Consider the following 22,625-nt stretch of genomic DNA (forward strand, 5'->3'; position numbering starts at 1 on the left):
AATTTTTGCATCCATGTTCATCAGGGATATTGGTCTGTAATTCTCCTTTTTGGCGGGGTCTTTGTCTGGCTTTGGAATTAAGGTGATGCTGGCCTCATAGAACGAATTTGGAAGTACTCCATCTCTTTCTATCTTTCCAAACAGCTTTAGGAGAATAGGTATGATTTCTTCTTTAAACGTTTGATAAAATTCTCCTGGGAAGCCATCTGGCCCTGGACTCTTGTGTCTTGGGAGGTTTTTGATGACTGCTTCAATTTCCTCCCTGGTTATTGGCCTGTTCAGGTTTTCTATTTCTTCCTGTTCCAGTTTTGGTAGTTTGTGGCTTTCCAGGAATGCGTCCATTTCTCCTAGATTGCCTAATTTATTGGCGTATAGCTGTTCATAATATGTTTTTAAAATCGTTTGTATTTCCTTGGTGTTGGTAGTGATCTCTCCTTTCTCATTCATGATTTTATTAATTTGAGTCTTCTCTCTCTTCTTTTTAATAAGGCTGGCTAATGGTTTATCTATCTTATTAATTCTTTCAAAGAACCAACTCCTGGTTCTGTTGATCTGTTCCACAGTTCTTCTGGTCTCGATTTCGTTGAGTTCTGCTCGAATCTTTATTAACTCCCTTCTTCTCTTGGGTGTAGGATCTATTTGCTGTTTTTTCTCTAGCTCCTTTATGTGTAAGGTTAGCTTTTGTATTTGAGTTCTTTCCAGTTTTTGAATGGATGCTTGTATTGCGATGTATTTCCCCCTTAGGACTGCTTTTGCTGCATCCCAAAGATTTTGAACGGTTGTATCTTCATTCTCATTAGTTTCCATGAATCTTTTTAATTCTTCCTTAATTTCCTGGTTGACCCTTTTATCTTTTAGCAGGATGGTCCTTAACCTCCATGTGTTTGAGGTCCTTCCAAACTTCTTGTTGTGATTTAGTTCTAATTTCAAGGCATTATGGTCCGAGAATATGCAGGGGACAATCCCAATCTTTTGGTATCGGTTCAGACCCGATTTGTGACCCAATATGTGGTCTATTCTGGAGAAAGTTCCATGTGCGCTTGAGAAGAATGTGTATTCAGTTGAGTTTGGATGTAAAGTTCTGTAGATATCTGTGAAATCCATCTGGTCCAGTGTATCATTTAAAGCTCTCGTTTCTTTGGAGATGTTTTGCTTAGAAGACCTATCGAGTATAGAAAGAGCTAGATTGAAGTCACCAAGTATAAGTGTATTATTATCTAAGTATTCCTTCACTTTGGTTAATAATTGATTTATATATTTGGCAGCTCCCACATTCGGAGCATATATATTGAGGATTGTTAAGTCCTCTTGTTGAATAGATCCTTTAAGTATGATATAGTGTCCCTCTTCATCTCTCACTACAGTCTTTGGGGTAAATTTTAGTTTATCTGATATAAGGATGGCTACCCCTGCTTTCTTTTGAGGACCATTCGAATGGTAAATGGTTCTCCAACCTTTTATTTTCAGGCTGTAGGTGTCCTTCTGTCTAAAATGAGTCTCTTGTAGACAGCAAATAGATGGGTCCTGCTTTTTTATCCAGTCTGAAACCCTGCGCCTTTTGATGGGGTCATTAAGCCCGTTCACGTTCAGAGTTACTATCGAGAGATATGAGTTTAGTGTCATCATGATATCTATTCAGTCTTTGTTTTTGTGGACTGTTCCACTGAACTTCTTCTTAAAGGGGAATTTTAAGAGGCCCCCTTAAAATTTCTTGCAGAGCTGGTTTGGAGGTCACATATTCTTTTAGTTGCTGCCTGTCTTGGAAGCTCTTTATCTCTCCTTCCATTTTGAAGGAGAGCCTTGCTGGATAAAGTATTCTTGGTTGCATGTTCTTCTCATTTAGGACCCTGAATATATCCTGCCAGCCCTTTCTGGCCTGCCAGGTCTCTGTGGAGAGGTCTGCTGTTACCCTAATACTCCTCCCCATAAAAGTCAGGGATTTCTTGTCTCTTGCTGCTTTAAGGATCTTCTCTTTATCTTTGGAATTTGCAAGCTTCACAATTAAATGTCGAGGTGTTGAACGGTTTTTATTGATTTTAGGGGGGGATCTCTCTATTTCCTGGATCTGAATGCCTGTTTCCCTTCCCAGATTAGGAAAGTTTTCAGCTAGAATTTGTTCAAATACATATTCTGGCCCTCTGTCCCTTTCGGCGCCCTCGGGAACCCCAATTAAACGTAGGTTTTTCTTCCTCAGGCTGTCGTTTATTTCCCTTAATCTATCTTCATGGTCTTTTAATTGTTTGTCTCTTTTTTCCTCAGTTTCCCTCTTTGCTATCAACTTGTCTTCTAGGTCACTCACTCGTTCTTCCACCTCGTTAACCCTCGTCGTTAGGACTTCTAGTTTGGATTGCATCTCATTCAATTGATTTTTAATTTCTGCCTGATTAGCTCTAAATTCTGCAGTCATGAAGTCTCTTGAGTCCTTTATACTTTTTTCTAGAGCCACCAGTAGCTGTATAATAGTGCTTCTGAATTGGCTTTCTGACATTGAATTGTAATCCAGATTTTGTAACTCTGTGGGAGAGAGGACTGTTTCTGATTCTTTCTTTTGAGGTGAGGTTTTCCTTCTAGTCATTTTGCTCAGTGCAGAGTGGCCAAAAGCAAGTTGTATTGGGAAAAAGAGAAAAAGAGAGGAGAGAAAGAAGGAAAGAAAAGAGAAAGAGAAAAAAAAGGGAAGAAAAAGAAAAAAAAAAACGAAAAAAAAGAAGAAAAAGAGAAAGAAAAAGAAAGGAGAAAAAAGGGGGTGGGGGAAGGAAACAAATCAAAAAGCAAAACAAAACAAAAACAAAAACAAAAACAAAAACAAACAAACAAACAAAGAACCACCGGGGAGTATCTTCTGATTCTGTGTTCTTTAAGTCCCTTGGCTTCTCCTGGAAGTTGTCCGTCTAGCTGGTGTTCTGGGGGAGGGGCCTGTTGTGCTGATTTTCAGGTGTTAGCAGTTGGGGGAGCTGCTGTGCCCCTGCCTGGTGCAGGGCTCAGTGGGGGTTGTTTACCCCGTGAGGCCGCAGGAGGAACAGCCCCAGTGGCGGGGCAGCTCTGGAAACCTGGATTCAGCTCCGGCAGGAACTCCGTCTGCAGGGCCTGGAGGCTCCGGGCGGGGCCGCTGATGTGCTCAGCTGGGGCAGGAGCGTCCTCGCTGTCCTGGGCCCTCCCGGCCTCTGCCTGTCCCGGGGGAGGCGGGATCCTGGGCTGTGTCCCGGCGCCCTGTGCTCCGGAGCCTGCGCTGCTGGATTCGCGCTCCCGGGCCGCGCAGCCCCCTCCGCGGAGCCGCCGCCCAAGTCCCTCCGAGCTGCTCCTGGAACCGCGCAGCCCCCTCCGCACGGAGCCTCTTCCTCTGCCCGAGCCCCTCCGAGCTGCTCCCGGGGCCGCGCAGCCCCCTCCGCGGTGCCGCCGCCCGAGCCCCTTCAGCTGCTCCGGGTCCCGCCGGGTCCCGCCGTGCGCTGCAGCCCTTAGGGAGCTCGGCGCACTCTCCTGGGTGCGCAGTTGCTGTTACTGTCCCGGGGAGCCCGAGGGCATCCTCGCCCTCCTAGTTCCTGCTCCAACCCCCTGCGAGCCCCTTTCCCCCGGGAAGGTCGGTGCAGCTCCTGCGTCTCCGGGACGGGGCTCTCCTGTCCTGGGGACACTCGCCCCGGCCTCAGCCCGGCTCCTCGTGGCCCCTCCCCCTTGGAGGCCTTTGTTTCTTTATTTCTTTTTCCCCGTCTTCCTACCTTGATAGAAGCGCGAACTCTTCTCACTGTAGCATTCCAGCTGGTCTCTCTTTAAATCTCAGGCCGAATTCATAGATTTTCAGGATAATTTGAAGGTTTTCTAGGTAGTTTGGTGGAGACAGGTGATTTGGAGACCCTACTCCTCCGCCATCTTGCTCCTCCCTCTAGATGTAACTTTCATGTACATATTCATGGGATACAATATTTCCTATATTCTGATTTTCTTTTTCATGAATTGTTTTATAAGGAAACAGTGTGCTTTAGGCAATTACTTTTCCCAAGTTATATCAATAACCAAAAGATTAAAAAATACTATACTATGAAAATGTGGTTTGAAGTGTCAGAAGCTGTAACATTGAATTAAACAGATGCAAACTATTGTAGATTCTAACAATTAACCAATCTTTCTCTTTAATATAAAAATATTAAAACTTATCAAGAAATATAATGTAATTGTAAGTTTGTACAGTCACATAGGTGTATAACATAGATTTGGAGTCCCTAAATATATTGAGGCATAGGGTTTAGAGAGAAACTTGACCTGAAGTTTTATGTGAACTAGTTCTAAAAATGCATAAAAAATACTGGATTTTTGGAGTGCCTGGGGGGCTCAGTCTGTTGTGTCTGTCTGCCTTTGGCTCAGGTCATGATCTCAAGGTTCTGGGATTGAGCTCCTCTTCTTCTGGTTGGGCTCCCTGCTCAGTGGGGACCCGCTTCTCTCTCTCACTCTGCCTCTTCCCCCACTAGTGCTCACTTTCTCGCTTATATGCTCTCTCTCACTTGCACTCACTCTCCCTCGCTCTCTCTCTCAAATAAATAAATAAAACTTAAAAAAAAAGAAATACTGGGTTTTCATCAGTCTTTCTTTTGAACTTCATATCCGATTAATATTGTATTGTCTGCTAAACTAGTGAGGCACTCTGAATGGCTTGGTAATTTCCTATTAGCCAAAAATTTACAATAATTTTCTTTTATTTACAGGCAATTACAAATTTGAAGTATACAAAACATTTTCTAAGTAAATATAATACATTAACTACAATTTTACATGACTTGTCATTCAAATTCCTTGCTGAAAATAAACTCGTGATTAAGGCTTCATATGGTTACAGATTGAAGAATCAAATCTGTGAAGATTAAGGACTAAAATTGAACTAATTATTGTTATCAAAATGCTTCGTGTTCAGGCAAGCAAGAGATGCATTCATTCATTCTGCTTGTGATGATGCCTTACAACCAAAATTCTGCTTGGCTACATTTCAAACTTCGTTATTTGTAGTCAGGGTCAACTATCTATTTCAACAACACCTACATGGCTGGTGGCTTAACCTAAATCCACTGAGCTGATACTTCTATAATTCTGGGTTAGTAGAGGTATTACAGGTTATTAATCGCCATCTTTAGAAAAGTGTAGTTTCCAATAACACTTGCTTTTTTCTTGAGAAAAAAATACCAGCCAATATTTAAACCCATTAATAAAAAGAATAAGTAAGCTCTGCTTTTCTTTATTATTGAAAGATGAAATCTATCTACTTCTATGTCATATATCTTAATAGCTACATATTTTAAAAATTTATAACATATCAACTAAGAAAGAATCTTGCATAGGGTAAATATATAATCATAACTAAAAATGATTAAAGATGTAGAAATAGAAAATAGAGAGAAAAGGAAGAAATACTAATGTGAATTTATCTAGGTAAGAGAAGTTACCACAATTAAAGGCAAAGCTGACATTGTTCTTTCTGGGAATCTAGGAAAGGGGAAAATATCATAGATTACACTGTTTTTAAAAAGGAAACATACCACCTCACCCACAAAGAAAACTTGTTCTGGAAATATAAAAAAAGTACCATATGTGAGTTGATTGAACTTAAATCATTAAGAATTTTGCTGTATGCTCACTCATATGTGGAATTTAAGAAACAGAATAAATAAGCAAAGGGAAAAAGAGAGAGGCAAACAAAGAAACAGACTCTTAACTATAGAGAACAAACTGATGGTTTACCAGAAGGGAGATGGGTGGGGAGATAGGTGAAATAGGTGATGAAAATCAAGGAGAGCATTGGTTGTGGTGAGCAACAGGTGTTGTGTAGAAGTGTTGAATCACTCTATTGTACACCTGAGACCAATATCACACTGTATATTAACTAACTGAAATTAAATTATAAACTTGAAGGAGTTAACTATATAAAAGTTTGGGAATTTTAATAATGGGATAGATTATTGATATAGGAGTATCAAAAATAAAGTAGACCATTTATTTGTAGACAAATAAAGTATCATGTAACAAAGAACTGTTGTTCTTTGAATTTTAGTGTTATCAACATTAAATTATAGGTTCTTTTCTCCATAACATGATCTTCCAAAAAAATCCATCTTGCAGACACTGTAAATAGTAACCCTCAACCAGAAAACCAAACAAGAGTTAACGAGTATTTGGAAATCAGTGGGTTTGTGAAAAAAATATTAAGAAGTATTGACTATCCAGAAAGAATCTATTTGCTATGGGATACAAAAATTAACAATGGCATATTCTTTGACCTAAAGAAATTAGCAGGATAAGGAATAAATAGTGATTGAACTGGAAATTGTGTAATAATAGTTCTAAAAAGGAATATGTAAAACAATGAATGATATTAGGTAAAGTATTCATTGTGTATTTTAAATGAGTGTTAATGTGCCAAAGGTCAAGATGATCTAAAATCATCAGTACAACTGAACAAAGAAGGACTCTGTAATGTTCTGTCATTTACTAAGCATTTATTGTGAAGATTGTGTTTTGAGTTCAAAGTTTATTAGGAAAAGCAGATGTGTAGACATAAAATAAAACACTAGTATGTGTAGCAAGAGGCATGTTTATAAGGAACACTTTCCTGGAAATGAGTAAGTTCTAATATTTGGAATTTAGAAGTATAAATAATGGCTTCCCAGCTGGAAAAAAAATTGGTTTTCCAGTTGGTTAAGGAGAGAAAACTGATTTCAGAGAAATGCAATAGAATAGACAAAGGGCTTAGAAGCATAAAACATTTTCTGGAAATTATACTTAGTTTGATATTGCTGGACAGTTAGGCAATGAGAATGAAGAGATAAGTAGTTTGGCAGAGCCCATACTGCAGTGGATCTTAAGCTCTCTTAAGAACTTTCAACTTAAAAAAAAAAAAAAAAGAACTTTCAACTTTTCTACACAACTCAGAGCTTCTCAATCAGTATATAACAAAAGGTTTAAGGTGCACAGAGTTACCGATCTCCTCAGTCCTGTTGCAGCTAAAGGGATTGAGATGCAGAGAGTCTGATAGGTCACAATTTAGATTAGGAAGATAATATCTTACTGTATTTACCCTAAATTTCTTTAAAATATTATATTTTTATGTATTCCATGATGAAGATATTAAGAAGCCCTGTCATAGATGATGAGAGTCAGTAAAAGGCTTCGAGTTGGGAGGAAAGTAACAGATTTGCATTGCAGTGAGTTTAATTGGGGACTGTGTGAATAATGGATTAGAAATGATAAAGCCAGAGAAGGGAGACATATTAAGTGGCTACTGGAAACTTAAGTAAAAGATGATTAAACTATGAGCTGAGATATGGCATTTGACATAAAGATGAGGAAAGAAATTTAAGGAAGTATTTAGGAGAGAGAATCGATAGAATTTGGTAGTACTACAAGTTTGCTAAAGTCTAGGAGTGTACATGTCACACAGTAGAATGCAATGAAATGGTGTGATCTAGTGTCCAACACAACAGCCCAGTGGATTTGGGGATTCCTACAGAGTATTTGAGGAAATACATTATTGTTGATTTCTTCAGGAAGCAGGACAGTGAAAAATTTAACATTCTCAGCCTCTTTCTGCCATGTCAATCATTCCTAGCCTGGAACAAAGATTGAGATACTGAGTTCTAACATTTCCTCTTCACCTTCCCTTTGGGTCCAGCCTACTTACCAAGAAGGATGTTTCTTTTGGCTTTTCCATAGCCCTATCCTATCTCCTGTGTGAGGAGACATCTAGTGGTCTAGCATTACCAATGACTCAGTAGGTAATCCAGGTGAATTTTGGGATTCGGGATTAAGACTCTAGTCTGCAGACATAAACTACATTCTTCAATTTTTATCAACAATAAAGGTGCTATTTTCATCTCCCTTTTCTTCTTTATTTTTAATATATTTTATTTATGTAATTGAGAGAAAATGAGAGCATACCAGCACCCACATGGAGGGGTCCAGAGGGAGAAGCAGATTCCCTACTAAGCAGGGTGCTAGACATGGGCTCAATTCCAGGATCCTTGGATCATGACCAGAGCCAAAGGTAGCCACTTAACAGACTGAGCCACCCAGGCACCCCTTCTACTCTATTCTTTTGTCCTGTTACCATTTGCTTTAGAATTCAGGCAAATGAAAGGAATGCTATTATGCTCCTTTAAATTCCAATAGATGGTTTTGAGGACTGAGGAAAATGGATCTCCATCAATCAAAATAAGATACATTATTGTTTCATGATCTTTTGTGATATTTCAATAAGATAAACTAATTTCCTCAAGTAAGAACTACTTTTAATTGTCTGCAAGAGGTTCAATATATTTGGCTGGTTTTATCGTTAACAAAACAGTTCTTCAATATATTTATAAAATACATAATGGAATAAAATAATACAAGAAAGTTATATGAAATATAATTTTTCACTCAAAATTTTGTGCATAAAAACTATAATAAAACAAAATTTATTCAAATTAATTAGCATTTTTTCTTTCAACAATATTAGTAATGAGTAAAAGAAGATTCATAAGAGAATAAATATTTCTAAGTGTCATCTTTATTTTTAACTTGGAAATGTATTTTTATATCAAAATTTTATTAAAAAGCAAAACCAAAAAACAAAGGAAAGGGAAGCATATTTACTCTGGCAAATTGTCCATAAGTATAAGTACTTTTGATGAGCATTGTTTCAAGGAGACACTTGGTTAGAACCTGCCTCAGCAAGGAGAAATACCGATGTACTGGGAAGTAGATCTTTTCGATAAGAATGTAATCATTGCTTCTGAAATGTCTAAAAGATCTATCTATAGTAAAAAATCTAGTTTCCTAGGCTTTTGATTAAGAGAATAATTATCAAAGATAAAAGTCTTTGGACATTCTTTCTATTTAAAAACATTCTTTCTGTTAAAAACTATGTACAAACAGCTACATAGTTTGTAGCAATGTCACCGTGGAATTGAAAATTTCCTTTTAAGAAAGACAACTTAAATCTATAGCTATCCTTAATTTTTTCAGTAATGGTTAAATTTTTTTAATAAACTTTATTTATTTATTCATTCATGAGAGACAGAGAGAGAGAGAGAGAGAGGGGCAGAGACACAGGCAGAGGGAGAAACGGCTCCATGCAGGGAGTCTGACATGGGACTCGATCCCGGGTCTCCAGGATCATGCCCCGGGCTGAAGGCGGCGCTAAACCACTGAGCCACCTAGGCTGCCCAGTAATGATTGAATTGAGATATAATTAAAAACAATGGTAATTCATTTTTTAATATTAAAAGCAATTCTTTCTCATTACAAAAGTAGTATACTTGTTTTAGGGTAGGAGGAGAATTTCAGATACCAATAAAATTAAAATATTTGGTATTCATAATTTTAATCTAAATGACTTGAGGTATAAAGTCTGACTCTAAACAAACACATGTTACTTTCATAAAAATGACAATCTGATAAACTATATTCTCAGTGGCATTATATAAAAAAGTATATCTATATTTACTAAAACTTAATAATTCTAGTCCCATTTTTATTTAGATGTTCTAGGTAATGTCTGAGAAGCATGTACATAGGTTGTAAAACAAGTTATTTCCTATTTTCCAAAAGTTAATAACCCGCAATAACAAAGAAATCACTCTTTAAGTATTTTTAAATACTTCAAAACTAATTATTGCATGGCTCCTTAGGATTGCATATAGATAGTTGTATATATAATTCTCCAGATAAAGTATTTCACATTTATGCAATCTCTTGTGTTTCTTAAATTCTGTTCTGCCTATCCCCAAGGTATAAGTTTAGTGAATTCATTGTTCCCATTAGGTATTTACTAAATATTGTTGATAAACTGGGTCATTCAATGTGATTTATATGGTAACAAATAGAGAGAATGTGACTTGTATACCTAAGAAAAGACATGAACTTTAATTTGGTTTTCCAGTAATGCAATTTATAATTCTAAAAAGAAATAGTATATTTAACAATTTTTGATAAATTAGAAAGTGCAGGCCATGTAATCCACATATGGCTGAGAATTCTGTTGGAGCAAATTGGTTTTATTAGTTTTTGTCTATCTTTTAACAGACAACTTCAAATATAAACAATTATCCCTATCACCAATATAATACACCAGCTAATAATGGTATTACATCCTGATTGCAAGATGGCACATGTTTATTATTCTACTTTAATGCTTCTAATTTGTCATCACCTTGGTATATTTTAAGGAACATTTTACTTTCACTTAAGTCCTCCCCTATGCTATTTTACAGAGATGGATTTATATTTCAGATAATAAATAGCAGGATAGATGGAAACACAATGAAGTAATATGAAAATGCAAAAATAAGGAACATTGTTCATGTGTGGAGATGATTCTTCAGGAAAACTGACCATTACATTTCTCATTAAAGTGATTTAGCTTCTGGGAAGCCTGGGTGGCTCAGTGGTTGAATGTCTGCCTTTGGCCCAGGGTGTAATCCTGGGGTTCTGGGATCGAGTCACATCAGACTCCCTGCATGGAGCCTGCCTCTCCCTCTGCCTAAGTCTCTGACTCTCTCTCTGTGTCTCTTATAAATAGTTTGAAAAAAAAATTTAGTTTCATATATATATATATATATATATTTTTTTTTTACTTTGTTGAAATAAAATATGAAATAATTAGAATGTAGAATAAAAAGACTCTGGGGCACCTGGGTGGCTCAGTGGTTGAGCATCTGCCTTCAGCTCAGGTCGTGATCCTGGAGTCCCGGAATCAAGTCCTTCAGGCTCCCTGCATGAAGCCTGCTTCTCCCTCTGCCTGTGTCTTTGCCTGTCTGTGTCTCTCATGAATAAATAAATAAAATATTTTTTTTTAAGACTCTGAAATTAGGGATGCCTGGGCAGCTCATTTGGTTGAGCATCGGACTCTTGAATTCAGCTCAGATAATTATCTCAGGGTCCTGAGACTGAGCCCTGTGTTGGGCTCCATGCTCAGCAGGAAGTATGCTTCTCTCTCCCTCTGATGCTCCCCCCATTTGAACTCTCTGTCTCTCTCCTTTCTTTCTTTCTCGGTTTCTTAAATAAATAAAAAAAAATCTTTAAAAAAAAAGACTCAAATTAAATACAGTTGATCCTTGAATAGCAAGGGCTGGGGCGCAAACCCCTGAGCAGTCAAAAATCCATGTATAACTTCTGACTTCCCCAAACTAAACTACTAATATCAAGCAATTAATACATATTTTGTATGTTATATATATTTTATAAAGTAAGCTACAGGAAAGAAAATGTTATTAATAAAATCATAAGGGAGATAAAATACATTTTTCAGTACTGTAATTATCAAAAAAATCCATGTATAAGTGGATCCACACAGTTCAAATCTATGCTGTTTAAGGGTCAACTGTAAAATATTTTATTTTCTTATAAGTTTTGGAAAAACAAGCAAAATATAACCCTTAAGAACATTTCTGTTTAGGAAATGTTTAATTAGGCACACAACGTGTCAGTAGCTTTAAAACTCAGCCTCAAATGAACAAAGCATATAGAAAGAAATATTAAGCATACACCACACATACAAAACACAACTAAACTTATACTATACCATCTATTTTAATTTTAGGTTGCCAGACAGCAAAGAATATTCTAACACATGCTTCAAAGAGGTACTTTCATGTGTGAAATGTTGATTTACATAAAAGAGTCCACAGTGTATTTGCCTTGCACCAGTTAATGTAATTAGTACAGGAAAAGAAAAACTTAGCCTATATCAAGTGAGAATATTGTAATTTTAATTGATGGTTGGTATTAATTTTTAAGTCACATTTACCTTGGGGGTTGTATTTGAATGTCACAGAAACGAAGAAAATTAATCAATGCTATTTCAAATTTATAAATTAAAAAAATGTATATATGAGTTTAAATTTAAGCAAAATCACAGTCAAGCAGATAGAGAGTACATATTCTTTAAAAAACATAAACAAAACTTGAAAATCAGGATAAGGGGATTTAGTCAATCATACATGGATGATCACAGGAATGTTTCTAATTGAGTTTATTTAAAGGAAATTTCTCACCCATGTTAATTTTTATGAATTTTTCCTCTTTTATCCTTTATCTAATGGTTGATATTATTAGTTTTATTATACAAAAAAACTATATTTTTCTTAAATATCCTGTTGTCATCACTTATTAATCCCTATTCATTTATCCTTCATACTCAATTGCATTTCCTATTTGAGTATAATGTTTGGAGGACCAAACACAGGTGGCTGCGTGATTACTCTTTTAATACTGCTAATGCTAGAATTTCAGATAAAGGCTTAAATGCTAGAAGCCATGATTCTTCACATACACTTGGTATAGATTAAACATTAGAAGAGAGCACACTCTTGACCTGAATCAGAAGCATAGAAGCAAAAATTGTAGAGATGAAAAACCAAAAGATGTTTCATAAAAGGAAGGAAGGAATGATGCTATTAATGGTAACTTGGGAATGAGCAGATATTTTATTATTTTCAAATCAAAGTGTTTTGAAATATGTTAATACTTCCTAAAAGTAGCACAATTAAATCTGACAGAAATGGAAATGTTAAAGGGGACTATGTATAGATATATTCTTTCTGTAAATACATATATATACACCTACTCTTGAATGTCCATATCTTTCTGTGAAATATATCCATGCTTGTCAAAACTTCATCAAATAAAATGGCATAAAAGACATGTGTGTATTTACCAAATAGGTCCTTATCTTCAATGATTGCCATCTCAACCTCTTTTCCAGTAATTATAGTACATGTGAAAGGAACTTGAAGAAGAACACTAATCTCACCAAAGGACTCCTTTTCCTTAAGTTTACCCATACAAACAAGTTTTTTAATTTTTTTCTGTAAGAGAGACAGATAATTGATATTCAATGAAACTACTTTCATACAATGGATACTGTTACTATAAAAAATTCACTGTTCATAAATCATTTTGGTATACGGTATTTAATATAAATTGCAATTTCAATAAAGTCAGAGAAAACAGTTATGTATATATGTATTTAATTATATTAGAACCATAGTAAATTGATAAATAACTTCAGCATATCTAAGGTAATTAAAAGTACCGTCATTCAGTGACCTGCAAATTATTTTTTAATCCACTAAGATGTTTAGCAAACATTGAGCTCATTCCATTTTTCAAGGTCCTAGCTCAGCTTTGTATGTTTTGTGATCTAACATTTGTTAGCCTCAGTCGCAAGGCACATTTGTTGGATTAATTGTGAATAAGAAAATAAGCACAGAGTGCCAGGACCAGAATTGATGGAATTAATGGCCACAGATGGAATTCCATCCAGAGTTTCTTGTTTAAATAAAAAAGAAACATGGAAAGTGAGTTTGACTCAGGGAACTAGCGATTTAATTCCAAATTGGAAACAGTGGAAAAGGACCTACAGGTTTTTAGTATGCATGATTCTGGAGAAAAAGGCAACACTCCAAATTACCTTTTCTGGGAATTCTCTACAGCATGAAATGGGGAGTAGTTGATGAACAGCAAAATAAGAAACAAAACAAACAAACAAACAAACAAAATCTAAAAGCATAATAGCTCTCAGAGTAGGATGATGACAGGAACTCAGAGCAGGAGAAACCTTTACTAAGTATCCTGGGGTCAAAAGACAATATCTAACTTGAAGAATTGCCACTTGTATAAATGACAAATCTTCCTACTGAATATAATTCACGTAGCAGAATTCAATGAAGTTTATTTTACATATTGAACTGAATGCTATTGAAGACTGTTTGACCAATCCAAAAAGGATTAGCTCTAACTTTTCTATCACTCTGCATTAGTGTTCTTTCTGTGCCTGTTCTAGAACTTCATAAACCTGGCATCATATAGACTGCACTCTTTTGGGTTTGATGGTTCTGCTCAGCCTAATGCTTTGAGCTTCATATATATTCTTGAATGCATTAGTTCTCTTTATTGAAGTATGGCATTCCATTGTATGAAGATATCACAACATTTATATCCATACAAGTGTCCATGGACATTGGGATTATTTACAGTTTTTTGGCTTATCAAGATCCATGTGGGTCGTCTTGTAAATGTGTATTTTTATTTCTCTTTAGTAAATATCTAGTGTGGAATTTCTGGGTCATATGCTAAGTGTATTTTAGCCAATTTGATATACTTAAAGTGGGAACTTGTGGTTTTAATCTGCATTTCTCTGGGGAATAAAGATATTAAGCATCTCTAATGTGTTTTTTGGTCATTCCTGTCTTACAACTCTATATAATGTAACTTACTTTCTTACAACTTACAACTCAGTAAAAAGAAAAGAAACAAAAAAAAATTAGTCCAAAAAATTGAACAGAAATTTAACAAAAGAAGACAAACAAATAGCAAATGTTCAATAATTAGGCTAGATTCAATTATGACTAAAGAGAATATATAGGTTTAAAACTTACTGCTTTTTTTGGTTCTAGTTTCGTAAGTCCTACAATATTTCTATAAATGTTACAATATCCAGAATTGATATAGGCCACAAAAGAAATTATCTTTCCACTTTCCACTATCACTGAAAATAAAAGAGATAATTCATTACACACTCTTCTCTACAAAAAAATTATTTTAGATATGACAATAAAAGATGACATATTTAATTCAGAACTATTAATGGCAAATTTCTTTTTTTAATGGCAAATTTGTTAATGGCTAGCAGTTTATAGGCAATACTCAGCAAATGATAAAAAATTTACATCTGTTATTTATATCTGTAACCTAATGTACAGGTAAATATTGAGAAGACTTTGGTAGTAGGGGCAATGGTATGCTAGTAAACTGTCAGGTGGAGGAAATGAAAGTGTGCATCAAGTCCCAATTTGTAGTATTTGCTGATTTTTATGGTGAAAATATCCCTTCCGTGGCTAACTTCAAATTGCTAGTGGCTTAACAACCAGTTCACAGAATCCCTGAGTATTTAACTTTTGGCTCTCTGGAGGCTGTGCCTTGAGCTAGGACTGGCATTCTACTAAAGATAGCAGTAGCTAAAAGCAAAGGCTTTGAGGCCATATTGTCCTGGTTTAAAACTCTACTGTCCCACTTCACAAGTGACCCTAAGTAAATTATAGAACTTCTCTGAGCTTCAAGCTTTTCATCTTTAAAATGGCAAAATTGGGAATCCTTGTTCTATACTTGACTCATGGTAATTAAGTGTGTATCGAGTACTTCCCTTAAGGTCTGGCATAAAATATTATGTAACAAAACATATTATTATTATTATAATTATTATTTTCTCAAATTTGTGAAGCCACACTAAGGCCAAGATATACTTGAAGGTGAACTGGATAATATCTTTACAACTATCAATGGATTAAAAAGCAATGTAAATAAAAAACATTTGATCTATATAACATGAGATTTATCAACATAATGTAATTTAAATAAAATCAATTGGATTTATAACTAATATAATTTAAAATTAACTATTTCAAATTCAATTTTAGCTTTGTTCATTCTAAAACATTTCAATATTTTTTCTGAAAATTCCAAACTCAAAAATTATAATATAAATATAAAGATACATGTGTATCTTTCTTGTGATTTTATAAAGTAGACAATTAAAAACATTTTCAATTATTCAAAAGCATTCTCATAGTGTAGAAAAGCATTTATCAACATGAGAAAAAATATTGATTATATTGAAAAATAAGCTAGAGAATAGTATATCTCTTCAAAAATTATGGTTAAAAAAGAACAAGGTGACAATTGGTAAATATAATTTACCATAAGCAAAAAAGCGAATGCCAGCAAATAATGTAAAATACTTTTAAGATAAATCAAGTGACATTTCAATTACTTTGTTGACATGTTTATGAGAATATGCCATCTCCTTTTCCTCATATAATATTCAGAGCTCAAAGTTTATAATTAAAATATTAAAAGGTTATTCTACTGTCACCAATCATTTATTTTGCTTAAATAAAATTTTATGGTAACACTTCTCTCTTATATTGTATTTCTTACAGCTAAACATTGATACTATAAATTTTCTTGAGATATGAAAGTAAAGTAGGTCTGTAAAATTATGTGTAAATTGTATAGACAAGAAAAAATTTTCTCATAGATCCTACTCTGAAAAGCAAAGTATCTTTCTACTAAAAGGTCATATGATAGTAGAGAAAAGGTTATAGTAGGGACTATCATATAACTGTTTTACTTCTTTTAGTCAATCAGTAGTATATAAAGGAAGGCATAGAGTTTCTTGGTAACTGTTATGAGAAAAGGATGCACTTAAGTAGGCACTAAAGAAGCCCATCATTTTAAACTTTCGGAGCTGCACCACTGTAAATCTTTTCTTGAAATTCAAGCCCTATATAGATCATAGGGAAGCATACATAATACCAAAGAGGATAAAGACAGTAGAAATTCTTCTTTGCATTGAAGGCAAGGCAACAATGAAAAAGCCCAATTATGGCAGCAAAGTCTATGAGGCCATCTCATTCCATAGAGTAGATATTTGTTACCTGAGCAATTGTCTCAGGTCTTTATAATAACCATAGCAAATGTTAATCTGAATGAAGACAATATAGAAAAACCATTTTCATCTAGGTAAGTAGTCTGAATTTAATATTACAAAAAATGTGGATCAACATCAGGTAAGAAATTTTAAATATTACTATTTTTGACTAGAAAAAAATCAAATGAATTATCTGTAAAGACTTAATCCTCCTCCCCCCCCCGCCATTATGTTTCCTACTTTTACTCATTTGGCCTCTGATGCTGCTTCCCATTACAGAGAACTTACGTCAGTGATGTCAAGATTAATATTGTCATCTCTATACCCTTTCCTCTTGGGTTACATAAAAATGACAACATAAAAGGATTCAAAGGATTATAATACAATATTAAGTGAAAAGATTTAGTCATGGACTAGATAGATGAAATTTTATTATTGTTTAAAGGTCATATTCATTGATGCTCAGGAATTAAAGTTGATGTGTATTTAAAAATTAGGTTTTGAAGCTCCTCATCAAAAATTCAGACACATATCCTAAAACTGGAAATCATCAGGCCATTATAAAAAGAACAAACTTGATTTTATCTTAAGGTAAATAAGAAGGAGAAGAAAATCAGAAGGATTCACAGAAACTAAATATTAGGCATTGTTCTTTTTATTTCGGTTGTTTATTATATGCTAGAAACTAGTCGTAAGTCCAATAAACTATTTTATTCCAATTATCAGATCAGAAGCCATGATAAGAAGGATAATTCCTTACTGGCTATTAGCATCAGCACTGGGACAGTTAAGGTCTCAGTTTAAATGGAAACTAGTGATTAGAAAGATTGTTAAAGGACATCTTCTTAATTAAGATAAACCCCAGCCCATTAGCCTAACAGACCAAAACACAATTTTGAACCAGAAGTGTATCTGAGGATCTGTGAGACTGATACAGCATCAAGCAAGATATGCATTAGCTGGATGAATACTAGTCTTCCTTGTAAAACTAGGCTACTGGAAAAAGAATGATATAGAAGAATAGTACTGCTATTTTTTATTTTTTATTGAAGTATAAGTAGTACACAATATTATATATTAGTTTCAGGTATACAATATAAAGATTCAACATTTGCATACATTGCAAAATGATCATCACAATAACTCTAATTACTAGTCAGCACACAAAATTGCAAATTGCAAATTGTTTTCCTTGTGATGAGAACTTTTAAGTACCACTTCCTTAGTAACTTTCAAACTTATAATACGTTATTGACTATAGTCACCATGCTTACATTACATCATGACTTAACTTATTTTATAACTAGAAGTTTGTGCTTTCTGATCCTGTTCACCCATTTCCCCGTTCGCCAATCCCTCTCCCCTCTGGAAACCAGTGTATTCTCTGTATTTATGAGTTTTGTTTTGTTTGTTCATTTATTCTTTAGATTCTACACATAAGCAAAATCATACAGTATTTCTGTCCTCTAAGTTTGCTTAGTATAACCCCCAAAAGGTCCGCTCCTGTTGTTGCGAATGACAACACCTCATTCTTTTCTAATAGCTAGGTGGTAATTCCATTGTATGTATAGAAAACACATCTTTTTTGTCCATTTATCTACCAATGGATGGACACTGGAGTTTTTTCTATATCTTGGCATTGTAAATAATGCTCCAGTGAACTCAGGGGTGCATATATCTTTTTGAATTAATGTTTTCACTTTCCTTGGATAAACATTCAGATATGGAATTGCTGTATCATAAACAGTTCTATTTTTAATTTTTTGAGGAGCCTTCATACTGTTTTCCATTGTGGCTGCACCAATTTGCACTCCCATCAACTCCAACTTTGAATTATCTACACTTTTCCATTTTTCCTCAGTAAATAGATGATAGATAAATAGATACATACATACATACATTCTATATAAATATATATATATAAACATATATACTCAAAACCAGAGGTTTGAATACACACACACACACACACAAAAACACACATATGTATAGGGGAAGTGTAAGTATATGATACTTCAAGGAATTCCATATTCTTCCCTCACATATACCGTGTCTTTTATTTAATATTGCTCTTTTTGTTACTTGAGCTTTAGTGAGCTTGGTGCTTTCAGAATTACACATTTGGTTTTGCCTTTTCATTTGAATTTGGAACACTGCTTTGTAATATTTGGTTCTCCTCACACTTAAGGATTACTTCAGTAAATATACAACATAATATTTACCTGTGTCTACCCCTCAGTAAATGGTATATATGAATATGCTATTATTATATACATTTTGATCAAGTTTTCCAGATATTTCAAGCATATCTGGGCTTTAACTGAAAGTCACTGAAGGAAAGAAAGTGCCATGAGCAAGAGTCATCATAAACTCAAAACTATAGGTATCGACTTCCAAATACCAAAAACTCTGGAATTACCAGGTACAGAATGTAAAGTGATTATACAGGAAATAGTAAAGTATACAAAGGTTATTTCTGAAAGGACTTTTGTAAGATAGAAATTTTTCTTATAAGTTTGGGAGAGGTAGATCAACTTATCTGAGTTATCTTGATTATTTAAAAAATTCCATTTTAAAATGACTGGACTATACCATTGCTGTCCTTTTAAAACCAATTCTAAGATTTAAATACATTTTGCTGTTGACTCTATGTGAACACTATATGCAATGTATTTTTGTAAATATTGCTTATGTCTTATATTCTGGGGTTAAGTGGATCTCATATATAGAGTTCTACATGTATCTATTGGCTTGAATTATTTATTTGTAACGTTCAGTTTCTAATTGTCTCCAATTTTAAACTATTTGGTCTATCTGTTCCTCAGAGGGCTATCTATAAACAGTTAACTACAGTGATTATGGTACTTGTTCCTTTCTATAAGCCTATCGGTGGTTTCTTTATATTCTTTGAGGCTTTTTGGTGCATATATGTTCCTAAAAATCACCTTTCTCACTCTCATTCTTAGTATCAATATATAAGGCCTCATTTGTTTGCCACAATATTTCCTTTGAGTTCTATTGTGCTGTATGTTAGGACTGTTTCATCAGCTTAACATGCATACTTTAAAATAAATACATCATGTCATTTATATTGTTCTGTGCTTTGATTACCTTTTTAAAATATTTCTTTTTTATCTTTGTCAATATTTTCTAGTGAACTTTCCACTTCTGTATGTGTAGATAAACATTATTTTTCAGACTCCACGGTGTAGAGGTACCATAATTTAGGGGAATGTAATCATTTTCCTAGAGTTAAACTTTTTTTTAATATTGAAATAGTTTCTCTTTTTTAAAATATTTATTTATTTATTCATGAGAGACACGCACACACAGAGAGGCAGAGACACAGGCAGAGGGAGAAGCAGGCTCCACGCAGGGAGCCGGTAGTGGGACTCGATTCCTGGTCTCCAGGATCACACCCCGGGCTGAAGGCGGCACTAAACCGCTGAGCCAACGGGGCTGCCTAGAGTTAAGCTTTTAAATGGTTCGAAGTTTTGGTAGTTAAAAATATACTACAATAAATGTCCTATGAACATCCACAGATAAGTGCAAAATTTTCCATAAATTAAACTTTTCAGCTAATGGACACAGGAAAAGATGTTCAACATCACTCATCATCAGGAAAAGACAAATCAAAACTACAATGAGATATCCCCTCACACCTGTCAGAACAGCTAAAATTAACAACACAGGGAACAATAGGTGTTGGCAGGGATTTGGAGAAAAGGGAACCCTCTGACACTGTTGGAGGGGGTGCAAACTTGTGCAGCCACTCTGGAAAACATTTTGGTAGTTTCTCAGAAAGTTAAAAATAGAACTACAATCCAGCAATTATACTACTAGGTATTTACTCAAAGAATATAAACGTACACATTCAAAGAGGTACACGCATCCTGATGTTTATAGCAACATATAGCCAATCATGGACATCAATAGCCAAATCAGGGAAAGAGCCCAAATGTCCATCCACGGATGAATGGATAAAGAAGAGGTGATGTACATATACAATTGAATATTACTCAGCCTTCAAAAAGAATGGAATTTTGCCCTTTACAATGATATGGATGGAGCTAGACTGTATTACACTAGGCAAAATAATTCAGTTGAAGAAAGATAGACACCATAAGATTTCATTCATTTGTGGAATTTAAAACCATAAAACAGACCCTTAACTATAGAGAACAAACTGAGGGTTACTGGAAGGGAATTGGCGGGGGATGGGATAAGTAGGTGATGGTCATTAAGGAGGGCATTTGTTGTGATGTGCACTGGGTGCCATATTTAAGTGATGAATCACTAAATTCTACTCCTGAAACTAATATTGCATCATATATTAACTAATTGTAATTTAAATAAAAACTTGAAACTGAAAAAAATGAATTAAGTTTTTCATATAGCATCTAGTAGTAAATTCTGATAAATTTTTGATAAATTGGAAAATGAAACCTAATTATTTCAATGGTTATGTCCTTGATATTTACTGAGGGTTAGAATCCATTTGTTTATATATTTACTATTTGTATAATTTTAATGAATTTTGGTCATATATGCTGTCCATTTTTAATACTGAGCTTTTTGTCTTTTCTTATTTATTTGTAGTAATTCTACATAGAGTATGGTTATTTAATCTTCATTATTTTATACATTGCAAATATTTACTTATAGTGCCCTAAGAATGACATATTTACATTTTTATATTTATATTTTATAATTTCTTATATTTATAATTTCACCACATAACCTTTACTATTTTATATGTGATCAAACCTGTTAAAATTTTGATAAACTCAAAATTGAGACAATTATTATTAACAAAATATTCCCATATTTTGTTTCAATATATTTGTAAGATTTTTTAATTTAAATGTTTCATATTATTTATATTTGAATAATGCATGAGGTAAGAATTTTTTTAAAATTCTAGTTATTTGAGAGACAGCAAGAGTGAGAGAGTACAAGCAGGGGGAGGGGCAGAAAGAAAGACAGGTAGTCCAATGAGGGGCTAGATCACAGAACCCTGGGATCATGACCTGAGCCAAAGGCAGATGCTTAGTTTACCGACTGAGCCACCCAGGCTCCCTTTAAGTAAGAATTTTTATCTCATATGTATAAAGGTCCCAGAACAATTGTTGAAAATTCTATCCTATTCCCATTGCTTTGAAATGTCCCTGCTGTCATGTGTAAGTTGATAATAAAGTTATGAAAGGTTTTCTATGATTACTTTATTGTGATGCTGTGCTCCAAAACTCTTTTTTTTTTTAATTGTTTTTTATTATTTATTTATGATAGGCACACAGTGAGAGAGAGAGGCAGAGACACAGGCAGAGGGAGAAGCAGGCTCCATGCACCGGGAGCCCGTCTCCAGGATCGCGCCCTGGGCCAAAGGCAGGCGCCAAACCACTGCGCCACCCAGGGATCCCCCAAAACTCTTAATTATTTTAACATTAGACTATTATAATTACAGCGAGAAAAGTTTTCCTGTTGAAATTTTACCAAAATTTCCTTGGAATATTCTGTCTTTGCTTTTCCAGATAAAATTATGATGCTGAAAAAATATTCAAACAATATAGTTTGTCCTTGAAAACCCTGGTATTTATGGGCTTCAAGTCCCATAAGATACTCTGTCAATAATTTCCTTAGCATTCTATTCAATTTATTGAAGTCAATATATTAGTTTAGATGGAATTAAATGATAAATATTCCAATGTAATTTCTATTCCTGGGATCCCTGAGTGGCTCAGCAGTTTAGCACCTACTTTTGCCCAGGGTGTGATCTTGGAGTCCCAGGATCGAGTCCCACATTGGGCTCCCTGCATGGAGCCTCCTTCTCCCTCTGCCTGTGTCTCTGTGTGTCTCTCTCTATATATGTATGTCTTTCATAAATGAATAAATAAATAAAACCTTTAAAAAATAATATCTATTCCCTAAGTCTTCTTTATATCATTCCCAAAAGTTGTGAGGTTTGGACCATAAGAGGTTTGCACTTTTCTCACTTAGTTTATTTCTGGATAGTTGAATTTTTTTATGGTATTTTAAGTGATGTTTCCTATTATTTCACAAAATTAGTTATTGCTTCTTGTACAAACTATGACATATTGATTTAAGGAAAGAAACTGACTCTTGTTGATGTAGTCAAAGAGTTTAAGGAAAAGAACGACATTTGACCTTATTTGACTATAGT

General features: G+C 34.6%; 1 protein-coding gene across 13 annotated transcripts in view; it reads right to left on the reverse strand.

Annotated features, from left to right (window-relative positions):
* The window catches only part of CNBD1 (cyclic nucleotide binding domain containing 1), a 543,788-nt gene that overhangs the window by 148,481 nt on the left and 372,682 nt on the right, over nt 1-22,625 (reverse strand). For 12 of the 13 annotated variants that reach the window (XM_077876353.1, XM_077876352.1, XM_077876350.1 and 9 more), the window contains 2 exons: nt 14,394-14,503; nt 12,671-12,821 (listed from right to left, as the gene is read on the reverse strand). The exons of the other annotated variant lie outside the window; for it this stretch is intronic. In XM_077876353.1, coding sequence (XP_077732479.1) covers nt 12,671-12,821; nt 14,394-14,503 — 261 coding nt within the window. The remainder of the gene's footprint in view (nt 1-12,670; nt 12,822-14,393; nt 14,504-22,625) is intronic. 13 annotated transcript variants of the gene reach the window in all.

This window comes from Canis aureus, chromosome 28 (genome assembly GCF_053574225.1).
Source record: "Canis aureus isolate CA01 chromosome 28, VMU_Caureus_v.1.0, whole genome shotgun sequence".
Lineage (NCBI taxonomy): Eukaryota > Metazoa > Chordata > Mammalia > Carnivora > Canidae > Canis > Canis aureus.